Genomic DNA, 19,746 nt, shown 5'->3' on the forward strand with positions numbered 1-19,746 from the left:
CTCATTTATGCAACATAGTCATAATCAATGAGTAGTGTGATCTAAAGAGAAATAATAGCAACTCCATAGGTAAGATTGAGTGTAAGATTGAGAATCTCTTCTAAAGGAATTTCTGTGCTCCTTTTCACTGTCTTGCAGAATAGGTGCTGCCTTACAGCCATAGACTTGTTCCTGCTCTGATTTCTGATAATTTTAATGCACTACACTTTTCAGCTTTCCACTCTCATCGCTCTGTGCTTGAACTCAGAAAAAGACCATTAAACATGAGTATTTCAGGCTTAGCATAAATTTCTCGTTTGAAATAAGGAGCTATAGGTTAGGAATTCCCTGCACACTGCTTAGCTGTAATTTCAGGGCATGATTAATTTCTCGGTGCAAATCACCAGGCAGACACCCTCAGGGGTTCCTTGCTTCTGCTTAAAACAGAAGATTGAAAGAGAGGAGCGCTCATTCATAGAAGAGATTGTAATTTTACTGTTGACATACACCTGCAAATTTTCTCTATTTCAGGAGCTACCACTTAAATGTAAACACAGTTTTCTGCTAAGTTCCTTCCAGATGCTGAAGTCGAAGTTTCAGGATCTCTAGGAAAATGGCATATGCAATGAAAAACCCAGCTTACAATTGAGAGAAATGCATCAAAATGCAATGGTGTTTCTCAAAACTGCATTGACAGAGCTCTTCCTTACCCTCCCTCGCATTGCTGATAACCTCTCAGCAACAGCCCCACGAGCTGAGGAACACGAAACATTTACAGCCAGCAACATCTGATGATAACCTTGGCTGTGACAGACATCATCGCTGCCGCTCCGCAAGGCAGGGGCGACCTACAAGCCCAGCTCACCCAGGCTCGCCCAGGCGAGAGAGGGTGGCCACTCAGCTCCTCAGCCGAGCGTTCTGCCCTTTGGGAATTTCCCTCCCTTCCCTGTCTGTCCCTCCCGGCTCCCTCCGTCCCTCCCGGCTCCCTCCGTCCCTCGCAGCCCCGCGGCTCGCCTCGCGCCGCCGCCAGGTGGCGCCTCGCGACCGCGCTTGGAGTGGAGCCGCGGGTGGGACCAGGAGCGGGAGCGGCGCCGGGAAGAGGGACCGGGAACCGGGGCCGGGAGCGCGGCCAGGAGAGCGGCCGGGAGAAAGCCCTGGGACGGGAGCGGGTTCGGGTCGGGGAGCGAGTCCCAGAGTCCTGAAGCGGCTCAGGGAGCGGGTGCCGGTTTGGGAGCGGGTCGGGGAACGGGCCGGGAATCAGGACGCCCCGGGGAAGAAATATATTAATAACTTTGGGCGCCGAGGTGTGCGGCTACGAGCTTGGGAATGGGGCCTTGCGGTGTGCGGGGCGCAGCCTTACGGCCCGAAGTGCCCCGAACAACGTGTCTTTTTCAGTGATCATTGTCAGAATCAAAGTCTGAGAATTCCAAATAGCTCCCAGTGAGTGATGCCGCATGGTTCGGCCGCAGCGGCGGTCGGAGAGCGCTAACGTGTCGGTGGCATGTTGGAACAGGGGCGTCTTAGCACGACGGGTTCAAGTAGAAATAATGGCGGGGGAGAGGGGGGGCGAGGCGGCACGGCTCTTCCCTGCCTCCGGTGACACCGGGGAGGCCGTCCCAGTGGGAACATCGCGGCTTGTCGCTGCTGCTCGCGATGTGTCGGGGCGCGGCTCCAAGGCGCGGGAGTGCCTGGCCGGGGCAAGGAATGGGGTGCAGCATCGCCGGCGGTGCTGTGGCAGCACTCCGCTCTGGTCCTGGCGTCTGAATCCCTGACGGGTGCCTGTGCGTGCGTGTGCGTGTGTGTGTGTGTGCCGGAGAAGAGGGGAGGAGGGAGGAAGAGGGGTGGTGGTGGTAGCGGCTGGCGGGAGGGGGATGATTATTGGCAATGGGCGGGAGAGAAAGAGGCGACTCCTGTTTCCTTTTCTTTCTGCCAGCGCAATCTCGGCTCATTTTCTCTAAGCTATACAAGTTCACGGACGAGCTATCTAGCCAACGCGCCTCTCCCGTCATGGACCTCCCAGGTAAAAAAGCCGTTCTCCTCCCCGCCGGGCTGTTCTTTTCTCAAAATATAATTTTAAATTATATCAAGAATAAGGTGCTATGTTAGGGCAGCCATAGAGATGCCTCTGGGGAAGTGTAGGGGCGATCTCCCAGGAGCGAGATCACCTGTGTTCTGGTGAACGGGAAAAACTGAGATGCAACTTCAGAGGGAGAAGCCGGGTGAGGCTTTGACTCCTGCTACATGTATGCATGCCGGGGTGGGAACCGGGGGATATCTGAGCCAGCTGCCTCCTTCTCGCGAGTTTAGGGAGTCGCCGGGGTCGGCAGCAGAGGTGATAGCCTGGCCTGGGGCACAGAAGGTTGGGAAGTACAAATCGGTACCGGAGCGCGGCAGCCCCCAGGCGGGGGAAAGGGCGGCGGCGGCTTCCAGAGCCCGGCCGGGGCGGGAGCGCGGGGCTCGGGGCGCCCTGGCCGCCAGCGAACTCTACAGACTGCGGGGCAGCTCCATCGAGGGGAGAGAGGACGCGTTACTTATACCAACAATAAAATCTCCTCCCGTGGTGACTGGGGAGTTAGGAGACGGATACAAACCAGGGCTGTGGGAAGAAGTGGAGCCGGGTTTTGGAGACCCCATTGGTTATGGGGAAGGAAAGGGACTGCCCGAGGCACCCTCAGGATGCTCCGCCGAGGGTTTGGGGATGCAGAGCTGTCCCTTCCTCCCCCCTCGGAGTACGGCAGGCTGCTAGGGAATCGGAGAAAGAGGGAACACCGGGCAGCCAGGTGTCTCCCAGACCTGTTGTACTCGCTGGGGCGCCGGGGGAGGGGAGGGGCAGCCCGCCGGGCGGTGCGGCGCCGGCTCCCCGCCTGCCCGCTGCTGTGCTTCACCGCCGCCTTTCCCCTTGGCAGGCTGCTGCGTGCCGCCCGCCCTCTGAGAAGGCTCTTTCGCCCCGCGCAGAGGAGGAGGCGGAGGAGGAGGAGAAGGGGAGGAAGGCGCGGCCGCAGCCGCCGCTGCCCAGCCGCCGTCCCGCAGAGCGCTGGCCGCAGGGCGCCTCGGCGGCAGCAGGCGCGCAGCCCCCTCCGCCTCCCCGCGGCCGCCCGCCCGCCCGCGGCGGCGGCGCGGGGCGCCCGCATGTCGGCGGCCATCCGGAGCGGCGGCGGCGGCGGTCCGGCGCCGGGCATGGGGCGGCGGCGGCGGGGGGCGCTGCCGGAGCCGGCGGGCGGCTGCTCCTGCTGCCTGGCGGCGGCGCTGCCGCTGCTGCTGCTGCTGCTGCCCGCCGGGTGCCCGGTGCGGGCGCAGAACGACACGGAGCCCATCGTCCTGGAGGGGAAGTGCCTGGTGGTCTGCGACTCCAGCCCCTCGGCCGACGGCGCCATCACCTCCTCCCTGGGGATCTCGGTGCGCTCGGGCAGCGCCAAGGTGGCCTTCTCGGCCACCCGCAGCACCAACCACGAGCCCTCCGAGATGAGCAACCGCACCATGACCATCTACTTCGACCAGGTCAGGCGCCGCCTGCTTCGCCTTCGCTGCCCCTTGTCCCCGCGCCCTGCGCGGGCATCCCCCGCCCCTGCCTCCCCTGTCTGCACGCGTATTCTCCTCCTGGCTCCCGTTCCATCTCTTAATCCCCACCCACCCGCTCAATAGCAACTTCACGTCTCAACGGCCCAGAAAGACTTTGGAAAGTTCTTTTAGGTAGCTGCGGGGCTTTCCTAGGGTGGTACCGGGGGTGAACACGCTGGCTTCTTGTCCGATAACAATCGCTAGTACGGAAAGAGCTTTAACGTGAAAGTCTGTGCCTCGGACGCGTGCGGGGGCGCCTTGCAGCCAAGGATTGCCTCGGCCAGCCAGGAACGACCAGGGGGGAAGCGTGAGCATCCCTCCTTCGGTGCAAATTCAGAGCGGTACCGATGAGGAGTCACCGGATCTGCCTGTTCGGAGCGCATTTGGCAATGTCACAGCATCTCTCAGAGGGAGGGAGGGATGAGGAAGAAGAGGGTATTTCCCGTGTTATCAGAGGAGGCAAACGGTGTCCCCGGCGGGCCATATCGGAATGGTGCTGTCCCGCACAGCACACGCCGGGCTGAGCAGCGAGCAGCCTGCTCTGCTTGTCCTGCCCCTGCCCCTGCCTCGTCGCACCGCTCCCTTCTCGGAGACCAAACCCCGTCCATTCGCTTTATTTTTTGCGGTGAATTTTCCTTTTTTCCTGCCGCTTCTGACTCCTGAAGTAGTTTTGCAGAGTCAGCCAAAATTAGCATACCAGACTGTTTTCTCTGGGCTTGTTTGTTTGTTGTTTTTTAGGTTATTTGTTTGGGGTTTTTTACCTGTCTGGTTGTCATTTATCTGTCTACCTGTCCTCCCTAATGATTTTGCACAGCCATTCGTCGCATACAAGATCTCATAAAATTAGATCAGTAGGGAAAAAAAAAAAAACAAAACAACAAAAATCAACCCTCCAACTTGCTAAATATGTAGTATATTCTAGATGATTTACCCGGCAATGTGCAGTTCCTAGGAGTTTGAAGGTGTTTTCTCGATGCTCTCACAATAAGATTTTTTTAAATCATTTTTTTGTTCCTTTTTTGGGGGGAACTATAGACTTTGGCTGTTTGGGAAAAAAGGCTTCGATTTGGGGGGGTGGGGGGGAGATTGTGTGGGTTTTGAGTTTTTTTTTTCTCCTGCTTTGCATTTTTTTCTTAAAGCCGAGTTTTAGGGCGCAAACGGAGCGTGACGGGCGTGCCCCGGGGGTGGGCACGGCGGAGCAGCCGGCTCGGGCACACCCGCTCGCCGGACGGCATCGCCACAGACCCGCAGGCTCTTCTGTGCCCGCCGCCCGTGCCCTTTGAGCCAAACGCTGCTCCCGTCCCAGGAGCCTGGACAAGGCGCCAGAGGATGAGCCGAGGCCAGGTCCCTGTCAGATCGGCGGGATGGGCCGGGTGCGGCCGCTTCCGAACGAGGCTTTGCACATCTGCCGGAGTGCTCAACTCTTCCTTTTCTTCTTCTTTTTTTTTTTTTTTTTGTTTTGTTTTTTTTCAAAAGAACCCACTGAAATAATGAAAAATTAAGGTTATTGCCGGGAAGCAGGAGCAGGCCCACCCCAGCCTCCTGAGGAGCGGGAGGGCCAAGTGGCACAGCCCTCCAGAGGGACAGAGAACATGAGCTGGCAGATATTGCTGTTGCTGAGCACCCTCTTTCCTCCTTTGCCCCTCTCTGTAGTGTAGTTTTAGTTCTATACCCTTTTAAACTCGAGGCCAGCTCTGATTTCAGTAGTACTATGTAAAAAACATACATTTCCATTATGAGCTAATGACTTTTGGTATTTTTTCCTACCTTTTTCCCCCTCCCTCCTTCCCTTCATTTCACACTCCTCCCCCTCCTCCTTCTGCCACCTTTGCTTTATTGACAGCTCAGTGTGGACATTTACACTTCATCTAACAGGCTTTAGGGATCATTTTTGTGTAACTAAATTGCTTTATTAACTCTGATGCCTTTTAAATGCCTCTCTAACTTGACTCCATTCCCCTGCCATGCACTTTTAATTGTGCTGCAAATGCCATTTTGACTATGCTTTATGTTGGTCATTGAGCTCATGTCAAATTTTTGCTGGTGCTTCTCTAAGGTGGAGTCTGATTTCTCTGATTTCTCTCTTTCTCTTTCTCCTTTTCTTTGTTCTATTTTATTTGTTTACATTCCAGGTATTAGTTAATATTGGCAACCATTTTGATCTTACTTCCAGTATATTTGTAGCACCAAGAAAAGGGATATATAGTTTCAGTTTCCACGTGGTCAAGGTCTATAACAGACAAACCATCCAGGTGGGTTATAATCAAAAGAAGATGCTGTCCTTCTTTTAATTTTCTTTTCTTTTTTTCTTTTTCTTCAAATGCTCATTTCTAGACTCATTAAAAAAAAAAAAAAAAAACAACAAAAAAACCAGAAGTTGAAGAATGAGATTGTGGGTTATTTTTAAAGGGGTCTGTAAACATGACAGAAATCATGCATTGCCTATTTCCTTAGCTTAATTCAGCCATGATTCTGACCTGTACAAGAGTTTAGTGATGTGCACAGGGCAAAAAAATCATTGAGAGTATTGAGAAAACTCAGATTCTGTCTCTTTGCACTTTTTAGGTAAGTTTAATGCAAAACGGCTACCCAGTGATTTCAGCTTTTGCAGGGGATCAGGACGTCACCAGAGAAGCAGCCAGCAATGGGGTCTTGCTCCTCATGGAAAGAGAAGACAAAGTGCATCTCAAACTGGAAAGGGGTAACCTCATGGGAGGGTGGAAATATTCAACCTTTTCCGGCTTCCTAGTCTTTCCACTATAAAAGAAGGCCAAATAGGAGACAGATCCATGAGCCGGAGCAAGGATTCAGTTGTTAATGACACCCTGAACTTGGCAGCACATGACAATATTTTCAGTCACCCCGTCAGACTGTCACAGTAGAAGAATGATAACCTTCTATACTCCAACATTTGCTTTGAATATTGACAATTCCTCGGAACCTGCGCCTCTAATTAGTTTTAGACGACAGTGATCTTTAGGAGAAATGAAATTATCGACCTGAGCAATTTGTACCTGTGATTGTAAAGTCAATTTTGGATTTTATTGTTGGGATCATTGACTTTCTTATTCTTTTTATTTTTTCCTCTCTTTCATTTTTTTCCTCTTTTTCTTTCTCTTGTTATCCCAATGAAACAAATAACTCGGACCACAGAATCTCTTTGTCAAAGGCTCACTCCAGAGCCAGAAGAATGGAGTGTTCAGCCCAATGAGGTGTTCTTCCATGCTTTATTTCTTTGTGTTGTATAGCCTTAAGGAAAAAAAGAAAAAAAAAAAAAAGAAAAGAAAAAAAAGGAAAAAAAAAGAATGGCTTCAGTCTCAGTCCTGTATTTTTTCTGGGGGAGGGGGATTCTGGACATTACTGTGTCAAGAAGTGCTTTATCCAGTGAAGCAAAATTTGCACGATTGGAACCTTATTTGTGTTGTTCGTGTTTTTCATCAACTTTTTATTTTTCCTGATCTTTGTTTGTGTGTGCTAAAAATGTAAGCTAGATTGTCAATAAGACAAAACAAAGCACATATATACCCTGTAGCTCTAAGTAAAGCTAACCAGTGAACAATTTCTGTCTGCACTTTCCAGCTGATCTTTATAGACCTATTTAGAGAGAGAGAAAGAGAGAGAAAGAGTGAGAGAGCTACATGATCCTTCAATTACAATCTGGAAACCAGTAAAGGAACTGACATTTCTGACTTGTCCTGACATTTCTAGAAGCAACAGCGGAGGCTTTGAATATCTTCTCTGACCATACCCTAAAATATATACTTTCTTTGCATTATCATATTTTGGGTGTTTTTATCTGATATTTATTTGATATATTTGTCCACTAATGCTTGAGTACACATTGTGGGAGCACAGAGAGATGGCAGAGCAATTTTTTTCCTCTACCAAATTAAATAAAACCATCTCTACTTGAGCTGTCCGTGGCAAGTATTGGAGGAGTAGACACAAGCAGCTTTGACAGCCTTAGGGAGAGGGGCCTCAGAGGGAGAGGTGACTCAGATGATCAACAAATACTCCAGAAGTTGGCACAGGTGCCATGCATATATTCGCTGCGTCTGCTCTTCCCAACACAAATGGCCTCAAAGTTCTAGGGGTGGACTGACATCGATGTTGAACACTGAGAAAATTATTATCCCAATCAACAAGAGGTAAAATATCAGGCCAATGTCAGTTGTATCCTTTTGCCTCATTCTCAATAAACTGATCCTGTTTCTTCAGTTTTTTAAATTTATTTTTTTAGTTTGGTGGTTTTTTGGGGTTTTTAAAGTGGTGTACTAGACAATATGCTGAGGAAAATCTTGTTTGAGGAGATCCAGGAGGAATATTTATTTTATAGAATTTTTATCAACATTTATTTAATTTTAAATGTGTCATTTCACTATGAATCCTCTAAGGGTGGCTGTGCATTGGTATTTACTTTTTGTCAAATTTACTCCTCTGCCACAACCAAATATAATGGAAAGGCATTTTCAGGAAAGCGGTGGTAACTACTTGTATTTTAAAATTATGGTGGACATGTCATTTTCATTGTAAATTTATCATTCAAGGGACAAAATTAAAGTCATATATTCTTTAAAAAACCCTTATCTGTGTTGCTTATATACCTCAGATGACTAAAATATAAGCCAATTTAATATTTAACATTTTTGTGCATTTTCACCATTGATGTGGTTTGTTTGCTTTGCCGTTTCACTTTGCCAGTAAATGAATTGGTTTCAGGTTGCTGGTTTTTTAAATGGGTTGCATTTTCTAGTTCCTCTTTGTGCTTTAGCATGACTGCAATGTTTCTAGTTGCAAAATATCACAGGGCTAAGTTTAAGTACATGAAATAAAACCTGAGTCAGCTGCAACATTTTTCTATTAAAATACAATAAATACAGTTGTCTTAATGGTAGACATTGTAAAACTACTTTTTGTGTTTACAACTCGATCGTGTCACTCAAGGAAACAGAAACTGAGGTGGGTTCAAGCTCCCAAGTTTTTAGTTTCTACTATATTTTAAATTTAAAATAAAAATACTCAGTCAAAATAATTTAAAATAAGAATTACTCTGTTCTGTTTTAAAATTCTGCCTAACATAATCACATTCAGTTTTCTCATTAATTTCAGTTCATTTGGCTTGAGTAAGGCAATGGCATCTTAGTTCTGGCTCTCTTCTAAGAAAAATGAGGCCAATTGCAATGTTTTCCTTGGAAGTATCCTTGGAAGTTTCTTAGGCCATTGAAGCTGGACAATCTGAATGTCTCACTTCATGTATTCAAGCTCAGTAATCTTGACCATGGTTTTTTTATAAATATGTTTAAATGATAGCCAATCTTCTGAATTTAAAGAAGGTATCTCATACAATGACACTTTCCCTCTGCTACTCTTGTGTCCTTCATGCTAAGCTACCGAGTTAGGACTCTTGTATCAACAGCTACAATAAATGGAAAATGTGGAGTAAATTCTTATTGTACACTAATTGCAATCATGATCTTCTTTATTCTTGTATGTTCTTTGCAATATCTATTACCTTTTCCCTTTAAATTTTGCATTTGGTTTTGAGAACATGCAATCTACTTGCTATTGGAAGCGGTAGAAATTTTGATGTGTACATAAGGTGTGGATATCATGATATATTTTATGTTGGAGGGGAAAAATGTACAACTGCAGCATTGGAGATTGCAGGAACTATGAAATCAGAATGATTAAAGGAGCCTCCTACTACAGTAAGAGTAGGCTTATAGAAAATAATTTATATAAATAAATAGTTTGGCTAACATTCAGAGTTGATTTAAATTTAATGTTGAGTGGCACCACAAGAGTTAGAGGTGTAAAACACGTGGTAGTAAAGTAGACCAGTGGCACCATAATGACTGGTTCCTGTGGGAGCAATAGCACAAGACCTCTTCCAACAGCTTTCAGGCTTTCTCATAAGCTGCTGTGTAACAGTTGTTGCATATTCCTATGAAACTACTGTCTGTTTGACTGCTTCCCTTCCAGGGAACAATCTGTACCCAGGTGTTGTTGGTGTTCACTGTTTTAGTATTTCTTCAGCCTACTTACAGCAGGGTGGAAGCCAGGAGCTGTATTAGGAGCGATAAATTCTCATCATATATATCGCTGCTTTCCTCTGAGTTTTATCCCCATGGTTTGAACACAGTCTTGCCAGAGAGCCTGTGTGCTCTCACCTCCCCCTGAGACAGTGGGTGTGATGGATGTGTAGTGTATCTCATTACTGGTCAGCATCTTGCAAGCTGGATCTGTGGGAGGAGGAGAGAGACAGGACATGAAACTGAGGAGTTGTTTAGAAGTTACATTGTGTTTGTCAGCAGTGACTTTTTTAACTTTTAGAGAGAACATTTTGTTTTTATTGACCAAATTTGTTTCTTGGACAATCTGTCAAAGTAGAAGACAGGCTAAAAGTGTTTGTTTACTGGTGGATTTATTTAGAAATATCTGAAAGCGGTTTCATGTCCCTCTAATGTGGCACTGGTTTCAAGAATAGGCAGAATCACAGGTAGCATTGTTTAAAAATATCTCTTATGATTAATAGTCTGCTTTGATCAAGGATAACTTTCTAGGGTTAATGAACATTCAAAAAACATTGTCATTATTGTCATTGTCATTACTTCATTTTCATGTGTAGTGACTTGTCATTAAGCAGTTATAAGTAACTAAAGAAGTTTAATCAATTCCCCTCTTTTAATATATTGTTGAAAGGCCAAACAATGTCTTTGAGTCATTGCATAGTTTCTAGATTTGGAACCACTTACTATTTTGAACAATTGTTCCTGGATCATTTATCATGAGGAGTCATGGCCAATTTTTTTATCACAGTAGTAAAATATAATACATTGTAAAATATGAATTTTCTTAGTAGAATGGCTTCTTTTATCTGACATTTTTTCACCTATCATAATGCTAAAAATAGAACTTTATGATTCCTGGCCACCTGTTAATTAAGTCACACTTGAAGTTTATAAATTCCTGAGAATTTTTGTTATCTGTTGTGAATGTAGTTAGACCCAGACTAGCTGGCTAGGCAAATGATAGACAAGCATTTAGATCAGGTGTTTATATAATCAAGTGTCAGTAAAATTCAAGTATTCCATAGTGAGATAAATATGTTGTCTTTTCAGCTAAGAGGCTGATCTTGCTTGTCTCACTCACTTCAGTAAAGTCCATTCCTCTTATGAATGGACTTTACTTGAGTGCTTCTTAAAATTAAATTTACACCAACTCTGAATGTTACCTAATCAATTTATTTACATAAATGACTTTGTATAAGCCTACTTTTAATGTGCTGGGAAGCTCTTTTAATTGTTCTCAAATCATAATCCTTGTTGCAATCTACAGAGGTTTGGTTCCCCCTCTAACAAAAAATATATCAGGATACCTGATATTCTTATAAGTATACCAAAATGTCTTCTGTTTCCTATAGCAAGTGAGTGGAGTTATGAAAAACATCAGTACCATTGAGTTTGAATTGTATGGTTTGGATTTGGTCATGATCTACCAGTATCTTAATTTAAAAACCAGTGACAGTAATCAGTGCAAACCCTTAGTTAACACAACTATTCTTGAGTGTTGAGGTATTTCAACATTAATCATACTTCTGATAATATAAGTGAAGGTCTACAAATAAATTTTGAATGCATGTTTTAAATTGATCCCCAAACTAGTCATGTTTATGGTCTTCTCTAAAATAATCACGATCTATTTTTTCTTATTTCCTATTGCCAATAAAACCTAAAGACACCTAATTGTACTTAACATTATTTGAGTGTCATAATGAAAATACACTTCACATACCAATTTTATCTAAAATCTCCTGTTTCTTAGCTCATATAGCTTAACCTATTTAGTGAATCATCTCTGCTATTCATCAGCAAAATAAAGTTGCCTAACTTGCTGCTTCCCTGCAGATCACATACAACAGATGGTATAAATAATGACCTAGCAAAACATGGAGGAGAAAATAATGACTATAAATTCTGCACTAAAAAAAAAAAGTCTGTATCAACAGAAATTCCGGTCTTATTGACAAATGCTCCAAAACTCATAAAATATCATAGTTAAGTTTTTAAGCTAATCTTTCTGACTGATAGTACTTCCATTGTAATATTGAAGAGTTATTTTTGCTATGAGAATAAAAAAAAATTGTTTTGTGAGATCAGCTGTATTAAAAGACCCTTGCTCAGCATATTGATATATTCAGAGCTATAAATTCAATCAAAACCTTAGTTTATCAATTAGTAATTAGCAGTTATCATGAGACATTGTCATTTCTGCTGATATAGTTAAATTAATTAAAACTAATTCTTTGAAATGCTTTTAGTTCTCAGTGTGGGAATATACACAAAAGTGCACACACACATTTGTATATGTACACATGCATGTAAAATACATTTTTAGCTAGGAATGGATCAAGAGAGCTGTTTTTTTTTTCATGTGCAGTTTGGCCTTTCTTTCTCTGAAGCATTGCCTCAACAAATTGGTTTTTATTTTATTTTTTTGTCATTCTATACCTAAAGCTGTTAATCTTTGCTTACATATAAGACTACCCAGAGTAATAGCAAATAGCAGTATATATTTCAGTGTGTGGGGGCTGCCACAGTTTAGGTAATATTAGGGCAAAGTGAAGCATACACTTAGTAATAAAAGACCTAATTACCTCACGTTCTGTAGAAAACTTTTATGATGAGTAAAACTTTAGTGCTGTGTGAGAATTGCTTCAAAAAGGCGTACAGGGAGACCACAGCTGGAGGTTCATTTTGTCCTTCTTTTGATAGCAGATGGGAAACTTTTCGTTCTCATTAGAACTGAAAGTAAGCCTGTCCCTGTACTTAGTTTAGCAACAGTAATCTTTATATACTGACTTAGTTTTGACTGTGGTAATTTACGTCTAGAGAGATGCATTACATTTTCACATATCACAACTAGGAGTACAGAGACTGCAGTGGATAAAGGATAAAGGGTTCAACAACTTTTTTCACTAGAAGAAATAACTTAGCACAGAACATATGTTGCTCCTAAAGTGTTTTGTGACAGTGAGAATATGGAAGAAATTATTTTAAAAAGAATCTTTCAAATTCTTACTTATTGTTACCGACAGCAGAGTTTTCTCAGCCCTGTTTGTTATAGTATGACTGGGACTATTTTAGGATGGAGCTTAAATGGATATAGGTAGACCTTCTAGCAGCTGGCTTCTTCCTTATCTGAATTTTTTTGTAGAGCTATGTGTTCTCACAAGAATTTACAATCTCTCTAGATGAAACTGTCCTTTAACCCTGACTGTCAAGTAAATCCAGTTTTACATAATTATTTCACCTGGGTAAGGAAAGCATCCATTATTCTGCTTCTTTGCAATGGCTCTATTGTTTTCTTATACCACATGAACTGTGCTAAAAATATCCAGTAGAGAAAAGAAGATTCCCACTACACTTGCCTCCCTAAGACATGGTAATTTCTCTTATCTTGCTCTCTGTTGCCCTTTCATGCATATTTGAAATGCTTGTGATGATGAATTTTTTCAGTATTTCTTAAAATAATGCTTTTCCAACTGTGTGAAAGCTTGTTCATACAAAATTATGACAGCTTTAGTTGTCTGCTCACAGATTATTCTCCCTGTTATGCAGCCAGAACTCTTGAACAGGAGAACCTCATCTGACTGAGGAAAAATATAACTATGAATAAATAAATAAATAGTGGGAGATATGTATATGAATCTGTGATTTTTGGTTAATATTTTGATCCCATTCAGTCTGTTCTCCCTGAATGATTGAGCAACCAAGTGACTTGGTACCTCTCTTTTTTAAAAAAATCCAGATATATTGATAATCTTCCCTTCTGTTAGAAAATTACAGACCTCTTGTATAGGTGTTAGGGTGTTGGTTAAAAACAACAAATGAGAACTTCAAGTAGCTGTGTGATCCTTTAACACAATCACCTTGTGACAAAGAACAGTCTGCAGGAAGGGAAGAAGCCCTTCTGAAAAAAAAAAACAAAAACAGAACAGTCTCTAATTATTCTTTGCACAAATGCAAACCTCATATCAGAACTAAGAGCACAGAGACTGCATGGGACATATGCATGTACATGTAAGAACCACAGCTATAAGTGACAGGCATTGCATGTAAAACACTTTCCCAGAGTTCTCTAACTTTCATTAAACCAAAAAAAAAAAAAAAAAAAAGATGAGAAAATACATATGTAGTTTAGGTGGGGTTAAAAATGCCCATGCAATTAGTGATTAGACCAAAACGTTTATTAAGGACAGTGTCTCAGTGTAGATGTATTACACAGGGTATTCCATTCAAGCATGGAATGATGCATTATATAAAAAATATCTAAGCTATTCCTGTGAAACATTTACAAATTTATCTTTACAGAGCTATGAAAGTCAGAGATCAGATTGCTGTTAGTACAATTCAGACCACTGGAGTATAAAAAGTGAGATAAACATTTTGTAAATATTTCTGTATATTTCCCTTACCCTCAGTCAAGAAGTAGCTTACCTCTTGAAAACAAAAATGGAATCCACATATAAAACATGATTCAGTTTTTACTGAGAGTAAAAAGAGCCTTGCTTATTTGCCTTCATGTCCCCATCCTCCCTAAGATATTTGCCTGTTAACTGCTTTTTATGTGTACACTAATATTTTTCTGAGCTTCACATGTTATGTCAGAACTAAATAATCGACAGATAATTTGCAAGTGCTCTTTAACATGTTAAACCCATAAGGGACTGGCTTTCTTACCATACCACTGATCACCAGATTTTCTGAAAATAAGGCTATATTGGGTCTGTCTGAGACAGAGTTCATTTCCCCATAGCAGGGCTCGCAGTGCTATGCTTTGAATAGATATATAGAAAGGTATTGATAACACACTAGTGTTTTGGCTGCTGCTGAGTAGCACTGGCACAGCATCAGCTCTCTCTCTCCAGCAGAAGGCTGGGCTTGGGCAGTATCTTGAGAGGAGACACAGCCAGGACAGCTGACCCAAACTGACAAAAGGGGTATTCCAAAGCATATGAAATCAGCTCAGATATAAAGGGAAAAAAAAGGAGGAGGAATAAAGTGACATTTGTTATTTGCAACATTAGCCTTCCAGAGTAACTGCTAGGCATGTTGAAGACCTGCTTCTGGGGGGCAGCTGGACATCATTTGTTGATGGGAAGTAGAGAATAAAATCTTTGGTTTTTTTGCTTGTGCACACAGAGCCTTTTGCTTTCCTAAATGGCCTTATCTCAACCTATGAGGTTTCTTTCCATTTCATTTTCTCTCCCCTGACCACCTGAGAAGGGAGAATGCTAGAGCCTCTTAGTGGGCACCTGGCATTCAGGTGCCAAGGTCAAGCCACCACACAATTCCTAAAGCGTCTACATCATGTTTCGAAAGAGCCAGGCTCAGTACATCTGTTGGATATAGGCTGTGCTCTATCCGTGCCCATGGCAGCCAGGTGCAGTGAAAGGCAGCTTCAGGAAACATTGAAGTGTCATGGCCAAGTACAGATTGGGTATCTGAAGAGTACTTTAGCGCTGGGACAAAGGTTACAAAGTAGTGTATGCTTTCTTGTAAACAGTAAAGGTGGTGAATTAATCTGGACTGGAAAATAAGTTCCCAGCTACATATAACTGCACAACAGAATAGATTTAATGACCTATTAAAAAATCTCTCTAGGGTCTATCTTGATTTACCTCCATTAGACTTGCTCCCCAGTGTCGCTACTTTTCCTGTACTGCGAAACCAAAACTGGGCAAGAGACTTTAAATGTGGCCACAAATGCCAAATACAGAGGATTTCGATCTGCTGGCTTTGTTCTTGCTAATATATCCCACTCTTCAATAAACATTTACTGCTTCAAAGCTGCACTATTGATTGGTGTTCAAACTTTTAACCTCAGGATCTCTCTCTTTTTTTTTTTTTCTTTTTTTCTTCAAAACCTTTCTATGCAGTGAGTCCCAGACAATACTGCTGCACATGGTTATTTCATTCCAGATTTTGGAATTTCTAATTGTTTTTTGTTGAACTTCCTGAATTTCCATCAGTCCCAGTCAGTTAAAGCCTCACTGAAGAGCAACCCTGTTGTTAGGCATGTTGTCTTCTTCCTCTACATTTGGTTTCATCCACAGACGTGATGAGAGTGTGTTTTTGTATGTCATCTGGGTAGGTAGTGAAGATATGAAATGATAACAGTCCCAGTACCTGCCTGTGAGGAAAGCCTCTAGTAACCATCTGGCAAAGTGAATTTCAAACTGCAACCCATTACTTTTGGATCCTTGTAATCCAACCATTTTTCCATGCACCCTGTAGTCCAATCAGTTTTACGAGCATATTGCAGTCTATGCTTCCAGTTCACATCTCTTTAGGTTGGCTACAAAGGTACGATTGCAAACCATGCAAAAATCATGAGAAAGTCAAGACAAATAATATGCCCTGACCACCAATTAATTTATCAGAGAGGAAAATCAGTTAGGCGTGATTTTACCTTTGTAAATCCATTGTGGTTGTTCCCAATCATCATTCATATGCCTACGAATGACTTTGACATGCAGATTTCTCCATAATCTTCCAGGAGACTGCAGTGAGCCTTACCAAACTCTAATGTCCCAAATTTTCATTCTTGATCTTTGCATAACTATGTGAAACTTTCCATTCTCTAATCACAAAGGCTCTTTTTGGATCACCCAGGTTTTGAAAGGTGTTTGGCTAAGCTTCCTCACCAACATCACGTTATTTCATGTGGTCTCATGAACTGTTGTAAAACCAAATTTATTCACTTGATTGATCATTAACTAATACCTTCCTACCACAGGCAGTACCTCAGTCTTCCAGGCTCTCCTGAAAAGCCAGGGGACATATCTTATCAGTAAAAGGTCTTAGCAAACAAACCTTTGAATGCTTCAGATCCTCATCACAGGACACCTCTAGTTTTCCTATCAGTATACTAATAGAGGTTTTGATTGTTGCCTGCCAGTTTCAATTGCAGCAGAGTTTTAGAATTCCTAATGCCATGTCAAATCAATATTTTTAATCTTTTCCCTGATTGCAAGGCTGCTTTCAGTCAGCTAAAGAAGACTGCATTTTATTTTACCCCTAGATCATCACAACAGCTTCCTCACTAGCCTCCCTCTGATCCAGACCTGTAAACCCTCAGCTTGCTTGTGAGCCATCTCATGGCAAAGCTCCACACTTTCAAGCTGCTCTTTTGAATAGAGCACAGTTTGTCTTCCTGTCATTCCCAACCTGTGCCTCTTAAAGAATCTGTTCCCACCCATCGCACTACAATGTGAACTATCCCACCATGTTCTGTTACTCTGCAACTGCTCACAATTTCTAATTCCTCTGTTTTGTTTTTTTTTTCCTCTCTTTTTTTGGGGGGGTATTTTTTTTTCCTTAAGCTTAAGGGAAATTTGTGTCTTGGCACTTTGGATATGTTCCCAGCAGTGATGTTTTTTAGGGAGTGTGGAAGAACATTTTTATTGTGCTATCTCCCAGAATCCTTGCTAGCTACTATGCCACTTCTCTTGCATTTGGTCTTCACTTTGAAAACTCATGTGTAAATGCTATGTCATTTTGCAAACAAGCTTGGGTTCAGAAATTCTCTTGTCCCACTTCATCAGATGGAGACCATTCCTTAATCCTGAGATGGCCCAGTGGTCACAGGCACACAAACCCTGCATGGGATATGAGCCACAGAGGCAGGTATTGGCATACAGTGTACTTTTGATTCTACCTGAGCCTTTCCCTTCACTGGAAATATTGAGAAGACACCACTCAAACTTTTCAGGGTCACCCCCTCTTGATCTGTTTTTATTTTTTTTCCCCTGGCTATCAGTACTCACATGGGTACATAGCAAAGGTTTATAATCTAGGGGCTGGCTGAGCCTCTGCTATATTTCTACAAAATCCTGAATGCAGAATACACTTCAAATCTGCTTAGAAACAAGTAATAGGTGAAGAGATAAGGATATGGAGCTGGCATCCCTAGTACTAATTCTTTGAGGCTTGTTGAGTGGAGAGAAAATTTATGATTATACTCTGTGACATTTGGACAGCATCTTGACGCTTCAGCACCAACTAATCTGACAATAGAAACAATGATGTGCTTTCTTCACTGATATTTTTACCATCATGAATCTTTCTAGCCCCTTACAGTCAGGCAATTGTGAAGAAATGGGAATAACCATATGACAGAAGAGACAAGAAGTGATATGAAATGACAAATTGAAGAACATGGGAGGCAAGAGAACAGACTTGAATGAAAGAAGGGATCCTTTTGGAAGGTGCTGCTAGGACTGAAAATGATTTAGTGTAATAATAGATAGAGCTTGGGGGAGAGAAATTAGATGTAAAATGTGGGACCAGTCCTGAAACACCGGAACAAGAGTTAGAGACTAGAATTCTGTCCAATTTTGTCCTTCCAAAGACAAGAAGGATTTACAGAGTAAGAGACTTGGGGAAAAAGTTGTAACAAAATGTGGAGAAAGAGAAAAAAAGAAATCCAGAGTGAACAAGGGAACAATTAAATGGGGTTTTAGGGCTGTAATGAATCTGGTTAGTTTGTAGTAAGAAGTAAGTATAGAGAAAGAGGGAAAGAAGCTGTGAAATCATACAATAAAAAAAATACCCGGTAAATGGAGAATTGTAGAAATGTCACAGTCTGATGTGACAGTGGAGCCCCATGGCAAAAGGTATATAATTTTACAAATAAGTTGGAAGAAGAAAATAAATTCAGAAAGTAAAGGTGACAGATGTGAGATTTTGTGTGTTTATCTCAAAAATGCATGGTCTGGGCAGAATTCTGAGCACTTCCTTATTTTTCTTTCTTGCTTCTATTTATGACAAGGGCTTTTGTACCCACTTTTTTTTTTTTCCTAACAGTCTTCCCATTTATGCTAGATCTTCTCATTCTCTGCAAATGACTCACCAGTCCTACCAACTGTTGAAAATATAGCTAGCATGAGCAATTCCCTTCTAACTATGCCAGTGGCAAGTGAGCATTGCTTCCTAAGAACAAGTTTCTTTCCCTGACCCATCAAAATATGTTATTGAATTTGTTTTGGGTCAGCTAGCCTGCCCCTTTCCTCTTGTTTCCCTCTGGTGTTCTCTGCACCTCCTTGTAAGACACTGGTCTTCTTGAGATATGGTCATTGTGTGCTGGAACTTGTCCAGACCTGGCTGAGGGCAACCAACAATCCATCTGCCTAGCTGCAGGGCTTTTGGCTTCCAATGGCTGACTGAAAACAATAGAAAAAGAAACAATGCATATTTTGAGTTAATTTTTTTTCTGCTGTAGATTTATTTGCAATATTTCAATTTCTCAGTTGGAGGTGAGGAGGGGGAGGATGTGAAAGAATGTATCTTTAAACAATTTCATAGTGTTTAGAGGGGGAATTACATCTTTTTAGTTTATAGTTTGTGAGTTTGGTGGTCAGAAAGGACAGAGAATATAAACACTTCCAAAGGAAGATGGGCTCACTAGAAACCAATCTATCATCCTCCCATGGCACTGAATCACTGCCAGCACTACCTATCCCTGCCCACCCTTTGAGACCTTCCCCACCTGCCCCTGTGTACTAGCTTGAAAACAAACCAGTGGGAGATCCCAAGTCAGAATTACGATTTAATAAGAAAATTAAGATAAAGACAGTAATACAGAAACACTGGCTTAAACTGACAGAGTCAGGATGCAGCCTGACACCCTGTTGGTGAGGGTGGTGGTAGCAGTCTGATTAACTGGTGGCTGCAGTCCTCCTGGAGGGACAGATGTGGTTCTGTTGAAGCAGTGATACTATAGAAGGGTCAGGTCTTCCTTTGAAGGTCCAGTGAGTGGTATAGAAGGGTCTGGGCTTCCTTTTGGAATCCAGTGGATAAGACTGCTCATGGTGTTCCAAATCTCAGGTTATATACAGGTAGGAATGCTTGGGTTCTCCCCCTGGGCAGAGAGTCTCACAATGGAATGATGCAGCTTTAGGAGTCATGCAGTGAGACTTGATGGCCCATAAGCAGAAGAAATCCCCAGAGGGAGATGTCAGGGATGTTTCATGGAAGAGATAAAGAGCACTGCCCCCCTTGGTTTTAACACCTTATGGAGATGCTGATAGAATACATATTTTTGGTTATATCTCACACTGTAACCTAAGACACCACAGCTCAGGACCCCCTCTCAGCCCTAGGGCCATCAGCTCCTGCCCCAGCAGTGCCCCAGCAGGGCTGGTCC

The 19,746-nt window shown here is 43.0% G+C and overlaps 1 protein-coding gene across 1 annotated transcript; it reads left to right on the forward strand.

Moving 5' to 3' along the window:
* The first annotated feature begins 3,156 nt into the window (after positions 1-3,156).
* CBLN2 (cerebellin 2 precursor) lies at positions 3,157-11,189 on the forward strand. Its single transcript, XM_059857400.1, has 3 exons — positions 3,157-3,477; positions 5,670-5,789; positions 6,103-11,189. Exons 1-3 carry the CDS (start codon positions 3,157-3,159, stop codon positions 6,298-6,300), a joined length of 639 nt encoding a protein of 212 aa, XP_059713383.1. The 3' UTR covers positions 6,301-11,189.
* The last annotated feature ends 8,557 nt before the right edge of the window (positions 11,190-19,746 follow it).

This window comes from Haemorhous mexicanus, chromosome 1 (assembly GCF_027477595.1).
Source record: "Haemorhous mexicanus isolate bHaeMex1 chromosome 1, bHaeMex1.pri, whole genome shotgun sequence".
In the NCBI taxonomy this organism is placed as follows: Eukaryota; Metazoa; Chordata; class Aves; order Passeriformes; family Fringillidae; genus Haemorhous; species Haemorhous mexicanus.